We start from the raw sequence: 22,340 nt of genomic DNA on the forward strand, positions 1-22,340 counted from the left end.
GGCTGGAAGGCATGACAGTCACCCTGCAGTCACATCAGTCCCCAATTTAGGAACAAATGCTGCATTTCTTTTTCATGGCATATCAACCTTTGACTTGAGGTTCACCTATTCACCTAGCTGTTATACGCCAGTTCTCTCATTGTTATTATTATTTGAAGCATCTAAAACATGAAATGAAACAGTGGTTGTTACCGACCATCTTCTCTAAACCCATTGACACATCCAAGCGTAAATCACGAGTCCATGGTGTTTTTTTTATGACTTGCACTGCACAATCAGCCCCTGCAAGTTGGCCCAGGAGACCCTGAGTCTGTCTGCTTTGCTGTTTCTCTTGGCCGGTCGTTGAGCGGATGGAAATATACATCCCAAATCTCGGACAACCTGAGTTGAGATTGTGATGCAGGACTTTGATTGATCATTACACTTTCAAAATTCCCCTTTTGGGATATATTAAATACTTGAGAAGGCGTAAATGGTTTAGCTTTGTGGCTTACTGTGGTGGTGTCGGAGTCATCAGCCAAGTGGGTGATGGGGAGCGGTTTATTGGTGCTGAGGAAAAGAATGATGGTTGAGCTTAAAGGTGCTATGAAATACTGTAACAATTGACTTTAAAATGACAGTCCATATTTTTGGCACAAAGCCATAAAAAGTTACAGAATAGCCACCAAGGAAAGCAGATCCCATCTAGTCGTCAGAATTGCTCCTTTTTCAGATACCTTCACTCAACCCATTTAAAAAATTCTCCATCAATTGACGTCACAAGAACAAGCTGCAGTTTTTTAAAGTCTGCTAGCATGCTACACATCGTTTTTCCTATTCTATTGGTGCTGTCTGACCGTTCTGTCATTTGTGGCGTATTACATGTACTAGTGCAATACTAGAAGCTAGCCATGATTGGTCCTTCTGGTTGTGATAGCACAAACAGATTCGTCAACTTTTGGAATAAAAAAGATCAATTCTTTTGGGTGGAATATCTACTAACGGTCAAATTCATTGTCTAGATCAAAAATGAAACAAGTAAATAAAGGGTACGGATTTAATTAGTTCCAGGACCTGGTTTGTAAGTTAAAATGGTTGTATGTCAAGCGAGACTTTCCCATAAGGATACATTATAATTTGATTAATTCGTTCCACAGCCCAAAAACCTAGGCTAAATCCTTCATAAATACTGCAGGTACAATTACAAATACCAATTACCCGGTACGCATAGCAAAACAGATAAATTATTCAAATCGGAATAATAATAATAAATCGGAGAAGAAAAAAAAAAATAAAGCGTTTTTATTGTTGCCTTTACGGTATTTATATAATTCACCCACTGAACTATAGTTACGGATATGATGTTCCTGGGGGAACGTTTTTGGTCAAGGAAAAAGCCAGAGGTTGTATGTTTTCCCAGACTGTTGTCAATGACTCGTGTCGATGTGTTTTTGGTCATTTAAAACTGATTTTACCGTGGATTGGAACATATTCTCGGCTCTCCCGTTCACCATCTGTGTTGTTGTGGAGACGACTTTCGACGCGCAAGAGTGACGTTGCTCGTTAACAACACGTCACGCAAATAAACGAATCTGATTTGTCGAATGATTTTGTACCTGCTCGAGAGGCCGTTAATGGGCTGGTTCCCAGACTATACTCTCAGTGTATGAAAAATACAGGGAGAACAGTCTGGCAGAGCCAGGCAAACCTTTTTCCTTTTTTCGCGACCTGCACTAACCTTCTTGGGACCTATGTTGATTTTTCTCACAAAATCTGCCGTGCTGCAGTCTTGGGAGGTAATAATGAAATTGCGACGCCTGTCATAAGTCATCATATTTTGAGCATGCCATTTAGTGCTGCAACGATTAACCGATTAAATTGAGTAATTCTATCAGGGGAAAAAAAAAGATTCAAATTAAATTTTGCTGATTTGAGTTTTCCTTTAATCAAAGTGGCGTTGTAATGGTTTGCTTTGAATTTTTTTTTCATTTAGTTTTATTGATTTGGGTGGGTACAATGCCCTCTAGTGGCAACAGTGAATATGACATAACTCATTTCACATGGCTGAATCCAGGTGCTCCCTGTTAAGACCAACATAAGCTAAGTTTTGGTTGAGCTAATGTTTTTTTTAATGCATTCGTAATTTTGTAGGTATATTTGGCCGTTTTTTGTGGGAACATGTGTTTAACAATTTGTTAAGAGCATTGTTTAAAAAAAAAAAAAAAAAAGCATTTCATAGCATCAAAGCCAGCGGACTTTTGCTATTTAAGTTAGCCAATTGTTGTTTTGTAATGCTTAGAACCTCATTTATATATTTTTTTCAAACCGTTTGTGGCTCAGCTCGGGTATTTTAATTTTTTATGTTCCTTATTCGATTAATCAAACTAACTAGTTCATCGATTAATCTAGTACTAAAATAATCGGTCATATGTCGAGACAAGTGACAATTCATATTTTACGTCAGATGTCAAAATTCGTTCATATGTAGAGGTTACACTGTATATTACTTTTTTTAGGGATGTCCTGATAGCATATTTTTGCACCAAAGTCAGAGTCACCTGATTTTGATAATCTGCCGATAGTCCAACTCAATACTGATTTTTTGTTGTTGTTGTTGAACATAAGTTCCAAACATTTTATAGTACTGTACTGTTTACATTACTTCATCTTCCACTTTTCCAGGAAGTGTTATGGAGTATAAAACGTGTGTATTTTTGTTAGTTTTGGCAATGCCATTTTATTTCTAGATTATTTTTTTTAGCCCTAAATTTGTTTTTAAAATTAAAAACCCTATCCTTTCCACCCGATTCCGATCCTTAGAAAAATGGCCCAATCGGCCTGATTTCCGATCAATCCCTAATTTTTTGGTTATTTCAGACACAAGGAAATGGGCTAACCGGTTTCTCCTTGCTATGGCTCTCTTGCCTTGTACTATAAAAAGTCTTCCTAAGGCCTTACAGGAGGTGGATCGCGGAGGGAGACAAATTGTCTGCTTGAATGCTTCCTTCGGAATCTGTTTTTTCTGTTGAGGAAAGTTTGATTGCTCTCTTTGGGATTATCCAACTTTCACTGGCTTTTTATCTTCCGTTCTGCAACCCCTCAGTGGTTACTGCACTTCAGTCTCTCAACATCACCTGCTCAGCTCAGTGTGCATAAATGCATGTGCATGTGAGTTTGTAATTTCTCTCTGTAAATCTGCTGGGTACTGTGTTGTGAATATAAAATAGTCTAGCAAAGAGCTGCACTGCAGGTCTTGTCGGACTGGAATCTTGCTGTACTGTTGACACTAGACTCTTCCACTAAGGGATCACTCAAAATCGCTGCATCTGAGCCTTTCCAGAAATCCGGCATTTATCCACGTTTGCCGTAGAGAACGGGATATTTGCGCAACTGTCTGCCCTTTTCACCCTGCAATGCAGCATCCCAAAGCACTACTCTCTAGTGTTTACAATACTTGGCAAAATGCAACTCTGAAGTGTTGAGTGTTAAAACCTAACATTCCCATCTTTCTTTTGCGGTACTTTTGAGACAAAGTGTGTGTTAATGTACGCATGTGGCAGGGTTTTGGAAAGACAAATGACCATGGCGGGTAAGTAACGACCAATGTGTCAAGGTGGGGAAGAATAAGGGAGTGGCGAGGAAGAACATCAGTACAGCACATCGATTTTACCTCTATCCTTAGCGTCTGTAATGAGATCTAGTGGCTGTGGTTTTCTGGAAGAGCAAATTTGTCACCTGCGGCAAGACACTGTGACTGTGTGGGACGTGGGAAGTTTGGTCAAGAGGGAGGGGAAGACGAGACTGAGGGAAATAAGCCAGAGGTGTTGGATGCTTTAATAGGGTCGGGCAGGTTGTGAGGAACAGACACAAATTTGGACAAAGGGGAATTTAAGAAATTGCCTTTTGAGAGCACACGGCTAATTACTGCAGACTGTCTGTGTCTGGACTCGTCGCCATGGTAACAAGATGGGCCAGCAGGGCCGACCAGTGTGCAAGAAGACACAAAAGGAAATCAATGAACAGTCAGACAAAGCCCAGCAAAAAGCAGCACTCCATTATACTAAATCTATCTTTGATAGCGCCTCTTATCACATACCGTTTGTTCGCCAGGTCATCCTGATCTGCCTCTTGAATGACACTTGATAGCTAGAGCACCTCTTAACAACCAGGTATCCTGACCTAAAACAGTTAGTTTGCTCACATAAATTAACTTGGAATCCAAAAGATGCTGGTTTACATTATAAAAAGTCATATTTAATCATTTAAACATGCTTTGAAGTTGTGGGGAAATGTGTAGTTAATGTTCATGAAAGTTAACAACTTGGCAAGTTGAGACATGAATGACAATATGTGCATGGATTTGTGCACCAAATGTAAAAATAAAGTATTTATTTCAAATACTGCATATCCATGAGTGGGCATATTATGTCTAATTTAAATATTTTCCGTATAGGCAATACAGAAAATGCACAAAAGGCAGTTGTGTTTTTGAGAAATGGATGGATGGATCGATGTTCCATAGTTCATACAGTGGAAAGTTTAATGTTAATATGAGATGTGGAAATGGTAAATAATGAAAATTTAAATATCTGTTCCCAACGCTAAACTATTTTCTATGATTACTTTACCGTACAGCAATTAAGTAACTTTATTTACTGTAATACAGGTGTAAAACCCAAGCGAACCATTGTCAATCGTAAAACTAATAAACGTCTAACACGTGAGGGTACATGAAATGTTTCGTCCTCGATTATAATGCTCTTAAGTTGCCAAGATATGTTTGCGTCAGGCCTATCACCAGATAATTTTTTTAATATAAAATGGTAAACACTCAACAGCAGGATTAATATCATGCTATTACCTCATTGTAAACATTTAATCACTTTGCCATGTGTTAAGTTCACAAAATATGCTTTGTCAAATTATATTATAAGTTAAAAAATGGAAAAGGTTTGACTGAAATGTGTATCAAATTTATACGGTTGGGAGTTGATTATTTTGGTTTACCCTAGAAACGAGGTGGTTTAAGAGCGCCGTTATTTGAGTGGGGGGGGGGGGGGGGGCACAAGCTGGGCGGGAATTTCATGCCTCAGACCGGCCCACCTTATATAATTCAAAATAGGGATGTCCTGATCGAATGTTTTTGCACCGAGTCACCTGATTTTAAGAATCTGAGGATAAAAGAGTCCCGATCCAATACAAAAAAAAAAAAAAAATTAAAAGTTCCAAACATGTTACCGTACTGTATTTCCTCTTTCTCTTTTTGTTACATGTAATACATGTTGGATTAAACATCTATATGTTTCTTTTCGAAATGCCATTTTATTTCTGGATTATTTTGTTACTTTTTACCTTTTCAAAAATACAAAAACATACAAGGATACTACCCAAAACAGTGCGTTTCCGACAGCTAGCTAACATTGAATGTCCTCTAATAAAACACAATGTTTAGTCTTGCTTCTTGTTTTAATTTAGGTAATATTTTTACGTTTATGAAACTGTAACAAAAAAACATGCATGCATTCAACCCAACTGCGCAATACACGGTGGTGTTCTGTCAAATTTTTTACCCTTATAATATTTTGCACCCAAAGCTTTTGTGGTGGTGAATAATCCGTTTTACATTCAGTTGGACTCTGAATTAGGCCTGTCGCGATAACAAATTTTAGTGCGCAATAATTTCTCACAAATGATTGCGATATGCGATATTATTGCACCCCCCCATTTTTTAAAACCAATTTACAAAGTGAGAATACAATATATATTAATAGATCAAGTACACCCATTTAAACGCAATAAATGTTTACTCTTAAATTCAAAAATATTTTTTAAGAAATCACAAAACAATAGACCATGCCTCTTAGTAAAAGACAATAATATTAATGCTGCACAGAAACACAGAATAAATAAAATGTGTTTTTCAAGAAAAAAAAAAATGCACTTAATAACTTAACCATTTAGGCAAATGAAAACTTTTCCCCTCATAGCTTCTGCTATGGTGTTCCACAGGGATGCAACAATACAGTTCAGTCACGTTTCGGTACGCTTTTTAGATACGGGGAACACGATTTTCGATTTGATTCAATATATTTAATGCTCTGGGGGGAAAAAATGATTGAATTTTTTGTTTTGTTTTGTTTTGTTTTTTGCTAACGAGCAAAAACTAAATTGCCATCATATTAACATGCATTTCAGTGCATAATATTTATGTGCTTACTCCTTACTAATCTGAAGAAATTTTGTATAAAAGTGCTGAGAACAATCTTTACTGTTTGCAAAGTGAGGGGGGGGGCACACTGTTGATTGCTACAGCTCTCTTAGCAGCTTGGTTTACTACATGAGTAAAACATCCTATTTGTGGTCCGAATTCATTTGTGTCACGAACTGAATGAACAATATTTGCAGCATTATCTATCGTCACTGGTATGGATTTATTTGGCCTGCTTAACTTCCATTCAGTCATGGCGGTTTATAATTCATCGATGTAGTATATGGACTATGTGTCCCATAATCACTCTGGGCTCATGTAGCCAATGGCATGGGACGTAGCACATCTAGTTTGCTATTTCATGATATCTAGTGTGTGCGCGCATTAAAAAATTTAGCAAACGCCACAGAAGTCACGGCTGCTCATTTCTGCACAACACCTGCATATGACAATCGACTTTCATAAACAGGACGAGTTTGAAGCACAGCACTCTTAATTTGCCACTCATTGTTCATCATGTCCATTCAGCTGCGCAGCTGTGCAGGTGCATCTCCAGCAAAAATAAAATATCGCTTAAAGTATTCGGCGGGCTCCGGCACTCCGGAGATGGTCCGCAGTCAATCCGGAGCACTGATGTGGCCCGTATACGTTAAACAATAGGATATGATGGGAACGGATTGGCTCCGGCGCTATTTTTGGCCGGACCTGGAACGAAGATGCATTTTGCGTAGTTGGTAACAAGGAATCTGAAATTTTAACAGCACATCTGCGTGCGTGCACGCGCGGCAATAAATCGCAGCGGAAAAATTACCGCCTTCATTTTTATTTATCGTGCGATAAATGGAGGGGGTCAAAAGATGTGCCAAATGATGTCTAGTCTTGTGTTAAGTGTCGTTACTAACGGCATTGTTTTTCTTTTTTAATGAATAATTAATTTTCTCATCTTTGCAACACCGTTACTGAGGATGTAAAGGCGTGCGTTACTATGCGTTACTACGTTGGTTGAATGACGCGAGAACAGTAAGAGACACGGACTCAAGGAGAGAGCAGAGCGGGAGTGGGTAGGAGGGAAGGGAGTTGTGACGCTGTTGCAAACGCGATTCTAGCTCTGGCTAGGTGGCTGCAGTAATACCTGATTGTAGCCGATAGCCTACAAACTACGGCCACATGATTCTAGAATAGATATCACATTTATATATATATATATAAAACTAGATGAAAATGACAGACTTGACGGCGTTGGCACATTGTATAGAGAACTAGATGCGAAATGATAGACTCGCTGGCGTTGGTAAACAGCCGCCAGCTTAAAGCAGTAGACTTCCCAGGAAGGCTCTGTTATAGAGAACCTTCCTAGCTAACCTAAGTAACTATTTAAATATAATACTTCTTAATCGGCAAATCTTGACTTGTATCCATCTTTAAATGATGAAACAGTTTTAAAACTTTCACGCTGAAAGTAGAAAGGAAGGGAACTAATGCAGTAACGAGAGCAATTTTAACAACTTTAACGGTTCATTTACAACATTCAATAACTTCCAAACATAGCAATGGTTACTATCTAGTTATCGCAATATCCGCAATACCCCTGTGTCTACTTGAACTTCCCATTGTGTGACCTAAGATTTTTTTTTTTTTTTTTTTTTTTTTTTTTTTTGGAATGGAAAAAAAAAAGACATGAAAAGTATCACCAGTTAATTTGCCAAGTCAGTAATTACTCTTACATTCAGGTACTAATTCAGTTACATTTTGGGAGAAGCAATTCGTAACTAATTAATTATTATTTTAAAGTAAGATTAACATCGTGCGTGGGTCCAGACGGGCGCGCGCTGGTCTCTCAGGCGGGTGGGGGGGGCCGCGCTGGTGCCAGTCCGGGGCCGCGGCCCTTCCCCGGCCGGAGTCGCCCCTCCGCCGGCCCACCCTCCCCGGGCTGGCTGGGTGGGGGCCGTGACCCTGGGTTGGCACCCGCGTGGCGTCTCCACTCGTCTGCGTGGCTGTCGTGCGCTTGGTGGGACTCGCGTGCGACTGGATGTGATAGGGCGCTTTCGGGTGGGGGGTCCCGGTGCTGGGATTGGCGATGGGGCGATGTAGGGTCGGTCGCCAACGGGCTTAGACTCACAAGGGATTCACATGATTACTGGGTTCTAGATCACAGAGCTGATTTGTGTACACTCTACCCGTTTCAATCACTTAGCTTATAGACACTCCCACCCCCGTCCCGCTCTTTCCCGGGTCAAATGGCCCCCCACATGGTGTCAACCGGAAATACATCTAGCTGACGATAGCACCAACATATTAGTAGTTAGTGTAGACGTTCAATGTATTTCTTGTTGTTTGTGTTTCTTTTCTTTCTTCCCTTGTGTTCCTTTTCTTCTGTTCTCCCATAACCCCTTCTTGTTCGCTGCTTTGTCATAATAAACAAGGTATGTTGATAATAAACGAGGTATGTTGAATGATCAAAATGGGAGTATGTCAGACTCTCATTGTGAAACATTAAAACTGTTCGGACCAACCAGGCACTAAGACTTCCATTCTCCGTGTCAAACAGCTGAACAGGACAGGTTTAAAAAAAAAAAAAAAAGCAAAATTGACAACACTGCTTGAATTTTACTGAGATGCATTAGGAGGCTTTTAGATATAGTCTCAATTTGGGCGGTGTTTTTGTTTTACCACAATTGTTGTCTTCTTGGTCTGGCTTTCACTTTTACAGAAATTATTTCTGATTGCCGCCACTGATGTTTAATGGTAGAGCATTTCATGCTGGCCTTGGAGTATACGTAATAACCACGCAATAGTTTGACCTTGATCATGTTGCCGAGCAGATGCATTGTTATTGTAGTTATACGGAAACATGTTCTCTTCCCAGCCAACTAATCGTATCAGTAGTTTACGCTGCTCAGGGTCCTGAATCCAACAGAACACAAAGACATGCTTATTGGGAAATAATGGCCTCTTGAATGTGGAGAAGCAATACAATAAAATCTTCTACATATAATTCCCATTTGATTTCATGCATGAACCTGCGTAGTATTTTTTCAAGTGCTTTACTGCTCAAACGTATTGGAACTTTGACACAAACTGTACTTGAACCTCTCAGGATGCCTTGTTTTGAAAGTCGCTTGCATAATAGCCGCTCTTTATCTGTGTGTCAATAACCCAGAGGGAGTGGCTGCTAAGCGGGGAAAAGAAAGGTTTGGAGTACTGTGCTCTTCTCTTTGAATGCAGACTGTCGATGAAAAGAGGGAACGTATGGTTGTTTTGGTCTGAGCACAATAAAGTAGATGATACATAGACAGTGGTGTAACTTGCTGACAAATAAGCCTACATCTGACTGACACGTGTTTGGGAGTTGCACGGAAGAAAGAGTGTGGCTAAAACCACTTTTTAAAAAATGGTAAACATGTTATTGAGCCATGAAGATTATGTTGGAACTGAGTCGTTTTGGGTGATGATATATCTGCACAATAGAAGAGTAAACCATCTCTTCTGGTCAGACGTTTTTGTTTACACCTCTTATGTCTCTGTCCGTACTCCCCAGGCAAAATGTCTTACATCAGATCTCACCAAGCATTTATAGTAAAGCTTTTGAAGCTTAGGACTCCCACCGTGGCCAAATATAGTAAACGTGAATCCAGCGGCTTTGTATGTGTGCGTGTGTGAGTGCGGGGATGTCCGTGTGCGCTTGTGTTTTCCAGAGTAAATGTCCGTGGGGCGAAAAGGTGTTTGTTATTGTTCTCAGCATTTTGCCTGCAGACAACACTGCCAATTAAAGGGGCGGTTTTATGTGTTAAGAACAGGAAGTGTTGCCGTGTGTGGCTTCTTGCCATTGGCTGTGGGGCCTTTCCCATGTTCCTTCCCTGTTGACTGCGCAGTCGGGACTCTTTACTGCCGTGAGCCTGATGAAAGGTAAACACAACAAACCTTTGATCAGGATTTGCGTTTAAAACTCTTACGAGAACTGCACGTGGGTAAGTGGCGGACAAATTACGGCGTAACACCCAGCTTTCCATGCGTGTGCGCGTTCACCTTAAAGAGAGATAAAGCTCTCTTGGCATTCCTCCTCCTCGGTGTTGCGAAAGCATTCGCCCATCCGTGCCTCCATCCCCCATGCAAGGCAGCATAAAAACAAAACAAGGCGTATGAATGAAAGTGGGAGGGGTTTGCTGGCCTAGAAAGGCAAGCAGGCAGATAGAGAGATAGATAGTGGTGCAAGGCAGGGTAAGGCTGTGGCAGAGAGGAGGAAATGAGAGGAGGCCAGGAATGAATGAGCGAGCTGAACAGAGAATGTTTGACGTAGCAGCTCGCTTGTTCAGCCTACTGTCAGTGGTGCGGTGCTTATTGTATACGGCACCTTTCTGTGTTCATTTTAAACTAGGTTGTTATTATCCTTAAAAGGTAGTGTACAATAAAAAACACTTTTCATGACCTTGTCTTACGTATACGTGTTATTCAAGCCCTTTAAGTCTTGTACGTGTTGAAATAGCTCTCAAGTAGCATGGATTGCAGGGCCTTTGCGGGCTTGTTGACTCCTCTGTCCCCAGTCTGCCACAGCAAGGCCAGGGTTAACCCTGGGCGTCTCTCCTGCCTGACATGGAAGAGGCCATTGAATAGCTGCCTCCCCCATCCAGCAAACACATTGGCTAAGACTGAGGGTGGATCTAGGGCTCGAACGGTACTCCGGCACAGAGTCTCCGAGTGGAGCCGGATCGGCAACCGCTGCGTGTACATGTACTGCAGACGGGAGGGGGAGGGCACTGCATGTTTCTCTAGCGGTACCTTTTGTAGCTTAGAAAAGCTGCAGCGACTCCTGCTTTAAACTTGAGCAGAATGTCGCGCTCCTCTCCCCTGCCATGACCCCATCTGTCCTTTGCTTTTGAGCAGGCAGCATAACAGGCAGCCCTCCTGTGTGGCAGAGGGACGGGGTGTGGGGGGTCCTAACTGTATCTTTTGGATATGAGTGCTCATGTGAGCTACAATGACAATGGCACCCCGCAGAGGCTAGCATACAGTGTCCCCATTGTAATCTAGCTCATTTACTGTGTTACACACTACTGAGCAACATTTTCGTTCATGTTGTTTATTTTTAAGTCATTTAAGGTCAACTCTTAACCTTGAAAGTCAAACCATAAACCATTCAGTGAAAAAAAACCCACTGCAGCTGAGTTGTCAGTTTGTTTGAAGCTGATTTTGTTGTCCAATGTTACCGTCTTCAATTACTGCTGCTTCTTGTCAAAACGCACAAGCAGAATTCCATAGATAAATCACACCAGCCTCGGAAGATCCAATCAAATTCCTTTGTTCCCAAATGTTGGTTAAATTTGGCTGAGGTCCAATTTTATTAAGGAGGAATGGAACAAAAACAGGTTGTTGAAAACCTACCAAAATGAAAACAGCAACAGGCTTTCAGCATGGGCTGCTAAGAAATGCTAGATTTGTTGTGTTTTGGTACTGGTCTTCTTGGGCAAGACACCAGCATATGCAGTAAGGAAGCAACAATTCTGTCTTTTTATCCATCTATGTGTCCACGGTGCTTATTCACAGACAGACAACTGAGTTGGACTAAAATACAGTGATATGAAAAAGTATCTGAACCTTTTGGAATTTCTCACATTTCAGCATAAAATCACCATCAAATGTGATCTGATCTTTGTCAAAATCAAACAGATGAAAAAAAAACTGTCTGCTTGAACTAAAACCACCCAAACATTTATAGGTTTTCTTATTTTAATGAGAATAGTATGAAAACAATGACAGAAGGGGGAAAATAAGTAAACCATCACATTTGATATTTTGCGGCTTCCCCTTTGGCAGCAATAACTTAAACCAGACGCTTGCTGAAGCTGTAGATCAGTCTGGCACATCGATCAGGACAAATCTTGGCCCATTTTTCTCTACAAAACTGCTGTAGTTCAGTCAGATTCCTGGGAAGTCTGGCATGAATCGCTGTCTTTAGGTCATGCCACAGCATCTCAATGGGGTTCAAGTCTGGACTTTGACTTGGCCACTCCAGAACATGTATTTTGTTCTTCTGAAGACATTCTGAAGTTGATTCACTTCTGTGTTTTGGATCATTGTCTTGTTGCAGCATCCATCCTCTGTTTAGCTTCAACTGTCTGACAGACGGCCTCAGGTTTTCCTGCAAAACATCCTGATAAACTTTTACATTCATTCTTCCATTAATGATTGCAAGTTGTCCAGGCCCTGAGGAAGCAAAACAGCCCGAAGTCATGATGCTCCCTCCACCATGCTTCACGGTGGGGATGAGGTGTTGATGATGGTGAGCTGTTCCATATTTCTTCGTCACATGACGTTGTGTGTTACTCCCAAACAATTCAACTTTGGTTTCATCAGTCCACAAAATATTTTGCCAAAACCTCTGTTGAGTGTCCAAGTGCCTTTTTGCAAACATTAAATGAGCAAGAATGTTTTTTTAGACAGCAGTGGCTTCCTCCGTGGAGTCCTCCCATGCACACCATTCTTGGCCATAGTTTTACATAGTTGATGTGTGCACATAGTTTTTGGACTGTGCCAGTAATTTCTGTAAGTCTTTAGCAGACACTCTAGGGTTGTCTTTTTTAGCTCTCTGAGTATTCTGCGCTGAACTCTTGGCATTATCTTTGGTGAACGGCCACTCCGTGGGAGAGAAGCAACAGTGCCAAACTCTTTCCATTTGTAGACAATTTATCTGACAGTCAAATGATTAACGTCCAGACTTTTAGAGATGGTTTTGTATCCTTTCCCAGCTTTATACAAATCAACAATCCTTGATTGCAGGTCTTCAGACAGCTCTTTTGACCGAGCATCAAGACAGTTCTTACCAGCTTTAAACCACTCATCAGTGATTCGGCACACACCTTACTTAAATTGTTTGGTAAAAATTAGTTTCAATTGCTCTTTGTCTCCTTAGGCAGAGGGTTCACTTACTTATTTTCCCCCTTCTGTCATTGTTTGCATGCTATCCTCATTGAAATATGAAAACCTATGAATGTTTGGGTGGCTTTAGTTAAAACAAACACTGTTTTTACATCTGTGTGATATTGAAAAAGATCAGATCACATTTGATGGTGATTTTTTGCAGAAATGTGAGAAATTCCAAAATGTTCAGATACATTTTCATACCACTGTACTCTGACATGGAAGTCGTCTTTCTCTTTTAAATTAGTCTGTTTGTTTCATGGTAACTACTCGTGGATATTTTACCTTTATCCATCTTTTGTAAATATCACACATTAAAGACACATTGTTACTGAAGATGTTGTGTTGACTGTGCTATTTACAACCTTCCAAGTGTCCTTGGGCCTTCGTTGGACTTCAGAGACACTTTATTTTACTTTAATATTTGAATAGGATCATATGCAGAATAACTCATTAACAGCAAACTTATTATCTTTTTATGACTTCCTTTGTAGGCAGTGTAAATATTATTTCCAGCTCCCTGTTAAGAACTGAAGGTCAATGAAGGATGAGGTATGACTTGTGTGTCCTTTATGGACTGCTAAAATGTGAGTAATTATTAACTCATTTGTTGCTATTGACGTTATTAGACATCTCATCTGTAGGAACACTAAATAATTGCAGTTATTAAGGTTTTGGGAAAATGCTTCAATATTGCTTTTTGGCAATTTGTTTGTCAAGTAAAATCTTTCCTCATTAAATGCTTCTCTTTAAGGGATTTATTATGATTGTTGTTTTGTACGTAGCCAGTCAGTATGCACATTTGGTAGAAAGGTCAGTGTCTTGTATGAGATGTAATGAGTCTACTGGGCCACAAATGAGGCAATAACCTCCCGTTTATTAGATCATTACAGGGCACTGGTCGAACCTGAAGGCTAATCCAATCACGCTGACACTCTGGCTCTCGGACCAAACGTTGTTTCCCAATAGGTCAAATGAAACTTGACATGAGCCAATGACAAATAACGTTCAGCCCATTGGCAATTAAAGTTGTCTCCATGGCGCTGCGCACTGGGACTGTGAACAATCAGTGGTCATTCAATTGCATGCTTGCATGCAAATTCTGTTCTCTTCAATGGTAATTAGTGTTAGCATCTCCTAGCGTCCCATTTCGCCAATTCAGTTAGACTTGTTTGTGCAAGTGTACATAACTATTGGTTCTTCTTGCCCACCAGTGTACCACCAGGTCTTAACCATCTCTCTTCTGTCTCCCTTTTCTGTAGTGTGCCTTGACCGCTGTAAGCATGACGCATGTAACGTCCACGGCCAATGCTGCCACAACCAGTGCTTGGGTGGCTGTTCAGAGCCGGGCAATGCCAGCAGCTGTGTAGCCTGCAGGAACCTTCAGCACGGCAACACTTGTGTTGAAAAGTGTCCCGCTGGATACTACATCTTTAGAGGCTGGCGCTGCGTCACCTTCTCTTTCTGTCAGGTCGGTTTTTGCTATTATCATACCCATTAAACCTTGATAGACTCCCCTCAAGATGTGTGTTATGAATTATATTGTCTCTGCTGCTTCTCACAGGCGCTACACAACCAGTGCAAAGAGACCAAGAGACTGAACCAGGGCCGGGAATCTGGTTGCCATGAATACGTCATCCACAACGGCGCCTGCATTCCAGAGTGTCCTTCTGGATACACAACTATAAACTCTTCTATGTATGTCTGACACATACGCACGCACACGCCATCATCAACATTATTGATGGTGGCGATTGGCACAGGGTATCATTGTCACCCACATCAACACATGCCCTGTGTCTCCACAGGCTTGATTCATCACACACAAGCACACTCAGTTGCACATAAGTGATGATGACATTTGGTAGTTGGTCAAAAACAAAGGCAGATGTATTTTTCCATTGCAGGACGTCTATTCGAAATTATTGTACAGTTGCTACCAAAATCTTCCACCATAATAGTGTTAACTCTATGGCTGCCATTGCCGCGCTCGACGCCCAATCCATTAAGACTGGGGCCATGTTTACACCTAGCCGGGTTATTTAAAACCAAGGATCTTGCCCTAATACGTCGGGGAAAAAATAATTACGTCCACACCAGCACGTTGTAGGAATAAAAAAGCTTCAACACCCAACCGCAATCATCCATTTTTAAGTACATTCTTAATAACAATGGGCGAAAAATAACTGTCCATGATATCCCCATCCTTCCCCATGTGTTCTTCAATATGAAGCACTGCAAGAGTTTGTAAATACAGTGGTACCTCGACATACGATCGCTTCGACACATGATCTTTTCGACATCCGAAGTAAAATTTGACTTGCCATTTGTTTCTACATCCGACGACATGCTTGAAATACGACGACATGACAGCACCGCGGACGGACGCACGGCAAATTTTCTTGTGAGAGAAATCAACACAGGTTTCAAAAAGGTTTATACAGAAGGTCAAACAAGGAAAAATTGACACTTACCATTGAAATGAAGATGCAAATTATAGAAAAATATGAGCGTGGGGTGCGCATCCGTGAGCTGGCTCAACAATACTGTACATCTCCACGGTCTTCCTCCGACCACCGTTCGCCAGTCTTTATAAGTTAAGATTACAATTATTATTGTGGTGACATCGCCAAAGAAATCGCCAGCTTCGTCAGGTTTTTAATCATTTATTTCAGAACCTGTCCAACGCAACATGCCAATTGTCCGCAGCAGTTGACGCCAAGTCTCCAACAAAACATAAAGTAAAATCTCTCCCGCACTCTCACTGCCACGTTCAGGTAGAGCCGGCAAAACGCATCCGTCACATTAGAACCCGATTCGCTACATTATTTTCGGAATTATTATTATTATACTGTATTAGACAGTGAAAGTCTAGTTTTTACAGTGAATGCAACCACTCAGCGTAAAATGGTTAAATCTATCTCTATTACTTAGTAAATGTCACTTAGCTAGTGTTAACGTTTGTAGTCATTGGCCAAGTATTGCTTATTTTGGAAGCTGGCTTGAATTATAACGCCAGAGTCATTTTGCTGCCAATAACTGATTAATTTCCTGTTTGAAAGATTACTCAGTGACTTGGAACCTGTTCACTTAGGCAGCTTAAGCGTGATTATTTCATGTGAAGCAAATGTATTAAGGACTGATGTTTTTTTTTCTTTATTATTTTGGATTTAATCAGAGTTGATGGTTGCTGTGGTCAGCATAACTGATGCAGATTTAGCACATTACTGTACATTCTTGGAACAAAGTGGGCAAAAAGGCAAACTGCAATGTTAAAAAGGTCTGACATTAGTTTTCTGCATATTGAAAACTATTCTGGTCACTTCAGTGGATTTCTTACTTAGAATTGCCAACTGTTACTAAAAGAGAAGAATTGTTCCTAAACATTTGCACAGGTTTGGACAGGAAAACTAAAACATTTTGGGTAAAGGACTCCTGTTGTCCCTTTGTGGCTCGGAAAGTTTGACATGTAGCAAGTGGCAGGCCAAGATGAGTCTTTAGTAGGAAGAAGAGCAGTTTTCGTATGAGAGCAGACGTTAGTCGGGTGTGGAAGAGGAAGACCGATTGAAGAGGGAATTAAAAGGGCAGCTTTTTGTATTGGTTTTCTAATAAGAGTAGGTTACCTTGAAGATATCTCCAGCAAGTATATTAGTACGGTATATAAATAATTGAAGATATTACCTGTGTGCAAGTGATTCCAACCTTGCTAACTATGAGCTGTGTAAACACGTAAATAAGCTTTTAGTACACCCAATGGACAATGGTAAAGATTGTTCAATGTGTATGCGTAGAGAAGAGTGAGCGGCTCCCTCTGCATACCAGCCCTTGGGGATTATCAGGACCCGAAAAGAACATTGCATTAAATGTCAGCCATACTTCCCCAGGCGAACGGAAATGGGGGCTTTCTTAGAGAGTAAGCGATTTTGAATGGCGGGATGCTCAAACACACTTTCTACAAAAAAAACAAAACATTTTTGCTTATTTTTTCTATCTACAATGTAATGGTTATATTTTTTAAGTATATAGTTCATACTGAATTTATACAGCTAGGGTCATAAATACGTAATTTCCGTTTTGGGGACTGTACAGTCAAGTCATAATTAAGTCATTAAATAGGGATGTCCTGATCCGATCACGTGATCGGGTCGATCGAGCCATTTTTCAGAGGATCGGGTTTTTAATTTTAAAAATAAATTTGTTTTTCAGCTTCATGCTCGTACACCCTATCACTCTCTATCCTGCTGCTTTTCTTGGTCAGCAGTGCAGCTGGAGTTTGCTACTGAAACTTAATGATGATTGACAGGTTTGTAGCTTTGATCTGGTGGGTGAAGGCTCTGTAGCTCTACGATCAAAGGCACATATGTGTTCGTCATCGTTTAGTCAATCTTCGTTTTCTAGAGGCGATTCTTGTCAAAGCGTGAGTGAATTTGAGTGGAGTCACTCATATGTCATTGCGTTAATGGTAATGCAACATTTTGTGCTGGTGCACCTTCAGAAAACTTACCTTTTTTTTATGGCTGGGTTGAAACAAGAGCTGTTGCGCAACGTCTGTAAACGGGGGTTTCCAGCGTAAAAGGGACAAATTAAAAATAGTTCGGGGGCTTAATGGGCTATGAATCTGCTATGGAAGCATAGACATTGTTCTATCAAACACAAGAGTTCTTTGAGCTTAAAATACAGCAGTTTATGGAGGGTTACAAGAGCAGAAACTGCTCTGTCAGTCTTGTCCGTGTTTTCCGTTATACATATGTTTTCCGTTATACATATGTTTTACTCTTTAAGGGCTAAAAACTAACAAAATACTCCGGAAATATAATGGCATTGCCAAAAGTTAAAATACGAAAAATATATACGTTCTACACTCCGCAACACTCCTGGAAAAAGCGGAAGAAGTACTGTAGAAAGTACAGTTCTGTAACATGTTTGTAACTTTTGTTTAAAAAAAAAAACAACAACAACAACAAAAAACAATTTTTTCCCGGTATCAGTAGATTCTAAAAATCAGGTGGCTTGGACTCGGTTGCAAAAATATGCAATCGGGACAGCCCTATTATTAACTCTTTGGCTGCCATTGATGTAGATAGATTTCCAATTCATTTAAACAGGGAAGACTGGCTGTGAACGCTCATCTTTCAGTGCCATTGACTTGGGTGGAACGCACTAATGAGTGATATTGAGACACTCCAGTCATGTTAATTGTGAGAAATGCCTGTCTTCTTTTTATTGTGGCTATCATTTTTTGTTTTGGAAAGATATCACAAAATTTTTGCCCCTTTAGTATTACAGTTCCTGTTAGATAATGTGTAGACAGTAAGCCTCCGCATTTGTAAAAGAGAATGGTGTTGTGTACGAATTTGCCCAATTGGGTTCCGCCAGACCTGCATCCTGTATTCCAGATGGTTCTACCAGACACCGTTGCCCAAGTCATTGGGTTCAACCGGACAGATAAACACTGGCCCTTTAAAAGCTGCTCTCCGAGCCTGCTGTCTGCCTGTGTGTCTGTGTTTTTCACTACAACGGGCCAAAACATTCTCTCTTTCTACATTGCAACTAGAGCGTTACTACTGAAGGAACTGAATATATGATTTTCCATGTGGAAGGAAAGGGGGCACAAAATACCTTTGAGATTTGCCTCATACCATTGTTTAATCGTGATCATTACAGAGTATTTCCACTTCCTAATAAGTCATAAAGCGGAAACAGGGATATATTCAGTGATGGAAACTCATTTTCAATTATTAATATTCAGGAAAGTTTAATGGGCCATTTGACCCACTCGGGGATGATGTAAAAATCCACAACCGCAGTTTTCACATGACTTCCATCATAAGCCCCAGGTGCTGGAGGGCACATGGGAGTTGAAGGGTTGAAGAATTTTGTAGTTGTCTGTCTCTTGGGTGTGCTTCCCAGAGAAAGGGGCTGATAATAACATTTGCATAAACAATAATAAATTCTCCAGAGACTCCCCAAATCCTTCCATTTTTATGGCTGCATTTGGAAGAACAATGGCCATGAGTGGAGATATCAGTATGGCTATAGACACAAACCTTTTGAGGCAAAGCTGTCAAGGCTTCAGTTAGAATTAAAGAGCAGGATTATGTTTCTTTTGGGAGAGCTCATTTGTGAATGAAACATTTTCCTCCATGCAGTTGCTCGGGCCGCTCGCTAGACGAGGCCCGCCTTTTGTGAATGGATTTCCTGAAAGGCGGCAGTATGGAGACCAAATTTCCTAGTGCAAGCTCATGTATGTGATTACGTGCAGAAGCACGGTATGTCTGCAGTGGGAGAACGCCGCTCACGCATCTCAGAGGGAAAGACTAAAACTTCTGTCAGGCACTACAGCTGGTGTCTCACTTTTTGTTGTCTCTGCGTGTGTATGCGTTTACAGTATGTGCGTATGTGTAAAGGATTAGGAACATCGCGCCTGTATCTTTAGCAGTGCAAATAAAACAAAGTAGGTTCATGCTGTATCACGCTCTGATAGAATTAAATACAGCTGACGTTAAAGATTTTACCAAGCTTTATGATCAAACATTCAACATTAAAATGTGTATGTAGAATATTGTTATTTTTTTGTTTTTATTTAAGAAAAAAATATATTAATCAATCAAAGAAATGCAGAACTACTGGCTTGTATTGTATACTGTATGTCAGGGGTCGGGAACCTTTTTGACCGAAAGGAACCAAAACGCCCAACATATTTTAAAGTATGATTCCACGAGAGCCATACAGTGTGTGTGTGGGTGTGTGTATGTGTGCGTCTATATACAGTGGTACCTCTACATATGAATTAAATTCGTTCCAGGACTTGGTTTGTAAGTCGTAATGGTCATATGTCGAGCGGGATTTTCCCGGAAGAAAACTTTATAATTTGATTAATTCGTTCCATAGCCCAAAAACCTACGCTAAATCCTTAATAAATGCTGCTGGTACAATAACAAACAGCAGTTCCACATAGCAAAACAAATAAATTATAAATACAAATCGGAAGGATAATATAATAATAATAATAATAATAACACGTAAGGAATCGGGTTCCAATGTTGCAGTTGTGTTTTGTATGCGGTTTCTGAATGCACCATGTGGCTGACGACAGAGTGAGAGAGGTGCGTTAAAATTTTCTCTTTCACTTCTCATGTTCGGTTGTTGTTGGCACCGGCTACGTCGGACAGTAGCCGTGTTGTGTTGGACAAGTTCTGAAATAAATGATTAAAAACCTGACGAAGCTGGCGAATTCCTTGCCAATGTTACAATAATAATAATTATAACCTTAATTTATAAAGACTGGCGAACGGAGGTCGTCGGAGAACTGTCAAGATTGTCGATATATTTCTGCAGTATTGTCGACCCAGTTCACTGATTTCAATGCTAAACTTCTCTTTTTTCCTGTTTTCACCACCTCCACTAATGTTTTTGGGAACCATGTTGATTTCTCACACAAGAAAACAATGCAACGTGGGAGAAAACAATGAAATTGCGGTACTGTTATAATTCGTCGTATTTCGAGCATGTCGTCATATGTCGAAACAATTGGTAAGTCAAATTTTATGTCGGATATTATAAAGGATCGTATGTCGAGGTATCACTGTGTGTGGGGGTGTTTGTGTGTGTGTGTATACATATACACTCACCAGCCACCTAATTAGGTACACCAGTCCAACTGCTCGTTAACACTTAATTTCTAATCAGCCAATCACATGGCGGCAACTCAGTGCATTTAGGCATGTAGACATGGTTTAAGACAATCTCCTGCAGTTCAAATCGAGCATCAGTATGGGGAAGAAAGGTGATTTTAGTGACTTTGAACTAGGGCTGGGCGATATGGCCTTAAACATGTATCACGATAAATTGAGCAGATTTATCTCGATAACGATAAATGACGATAAATTCGCCCAAGCGGACTGTTATATAATTTGAAAATCTGAATCAATGCATGAAATACAGATTAACTATTTCTTGTTGATCTATTTACCAGCATTCAATTTGATATACTGTATTTAACAATTGTACATGCAGTCTAAACATTAAGTTTATAAAAATGTATTGTAAGCAATAAGAATTCAAGTATGAACATTTATAACAGCGTGTATGACTTGAACAATGTACATTGTCAAAATCAATATGCCTGTGCAAACATGTAATTGTAACACAAATGACTTGCAGCTTGAACAGTACACTTCAAAAAGACAACTTATTGTTAATGGCTGCTGTGACATAATTATTAAATACAAGTGTTTACTTTATGGTTTAAGGGTTTTTTTCCCCCCAGTGCATTTTTTTAATAAATGCACGTACAATAAAAATAGCTGGGGCCGTTTCTCTGTCATTATAAGTTTCGCCATTGGATTGTACTTTATGCTGAATGCTTTACCATCACAAAAGCTATCAGAGGAATCACACACAGACAGATACAAAATAACGCCACATAGTAATTGCTAGATGCAGTTCGTGCCCAATCCACTCATTAAGTTCAGCCGTTTCGACAAGGTTAGAGCCGCTATCCGACTCCATAACGTTCATTTGTAGCGTTAGCCGCTAGCTAGCGTTAGCCTGGCTACCAGTAGAAAGCACTGAAAGCACCATCTCCGGAAATCGTGAGAACAAAGGAGGACAGCGGGTGAAAGTACGTCTGGATGCCACCAAGAGTCTACTAAATGTCGGTTGAAAGTTTGGTGAACCTCCCTTAAGCCACACTCCATCACGTTTTGCTTGTAGCGTTAGCTGCTAGCGTTAGCTTACCGGGCTTTTGTTTGATTGGCTTCCTGATGATCACGTGACTCCCTACGTAAGCACATTCACTGCTTTCTTAAAGGGGAATGAACATAGACGAACAACAGAATCAAAGCGGGATGAAAAGACTATATTTTCTTGTTTTATTAATTTACCGAATTTACCGACATGGTCAAAATTACGTCGGTCATCGTTAAGAATTTCGGTGGCGGTAAATTTTCGGTTTACCGCCCTGCTCTACTTTGAACGTGGCATGATTGTTAGTGCCAGAAGGGCTGGTCTGAGTATTTCAGAAACTGCTGATCTACTGGGATTTCCACGCACAAACATCTCTAGGGTTTACAGAGAATGGTCCGAAAAAGAAGAAATATCCAGTGAGTAGCAGTTCTGTGGGCGGAAATGCCTTGTTGATACCAGAGGTCAGGGGAGAATGGCCAGACTGGTTCGGGCTGATAGAAAGGCAACAGTGAATCTAATAACCACCCGTTACAACCAAGGTAGGCAGAAG

General features: G+C 40.5%; 1 protein-coding gene across 1 annotated transcript in view; it reads left to right on the forward strand.

The window, feature by feature from the left end:
- insrb (insulin receptor b) overlaps positions 1 to 22,340 on the forward strand; it is a 165,936-nt gene that overhangs the window by 94,500 nt on the left and 49,096 nt on the right. Inside the window, exons 3-4 of the mRNA XM_057840121.1 lie at positions 14,365 to 14,573; positions 14,667 to 14,800. Of these exons, the coding sequence (XP_057696104.1) occupies positions 14,365 to 14,573; positions 14,667 to 14,800 (343 nt within the window). The remainder of the gene's footprint in view (positions 1 to 14,364; positions 14,574 to 14,666; positions 14,801 to 22,340) is intronic.

The sequence above is a fragment of the Corythoichthys intestinalis genome, chromosome 7 (assembly GCF_030265065.1).
Source record: "Corythoichthys intestinalis isolate RoL2023-P3 chromosome 7, ASM3026506v1, whole genome shotgun sequence".
NCBI classification, from domain to species: Eukaryota; Metazoa; Chordata; class Actinopteri; order Syngnathiformes; family Syngnathidae; genus Corythoichthys; species Corythoichthys intestinalis.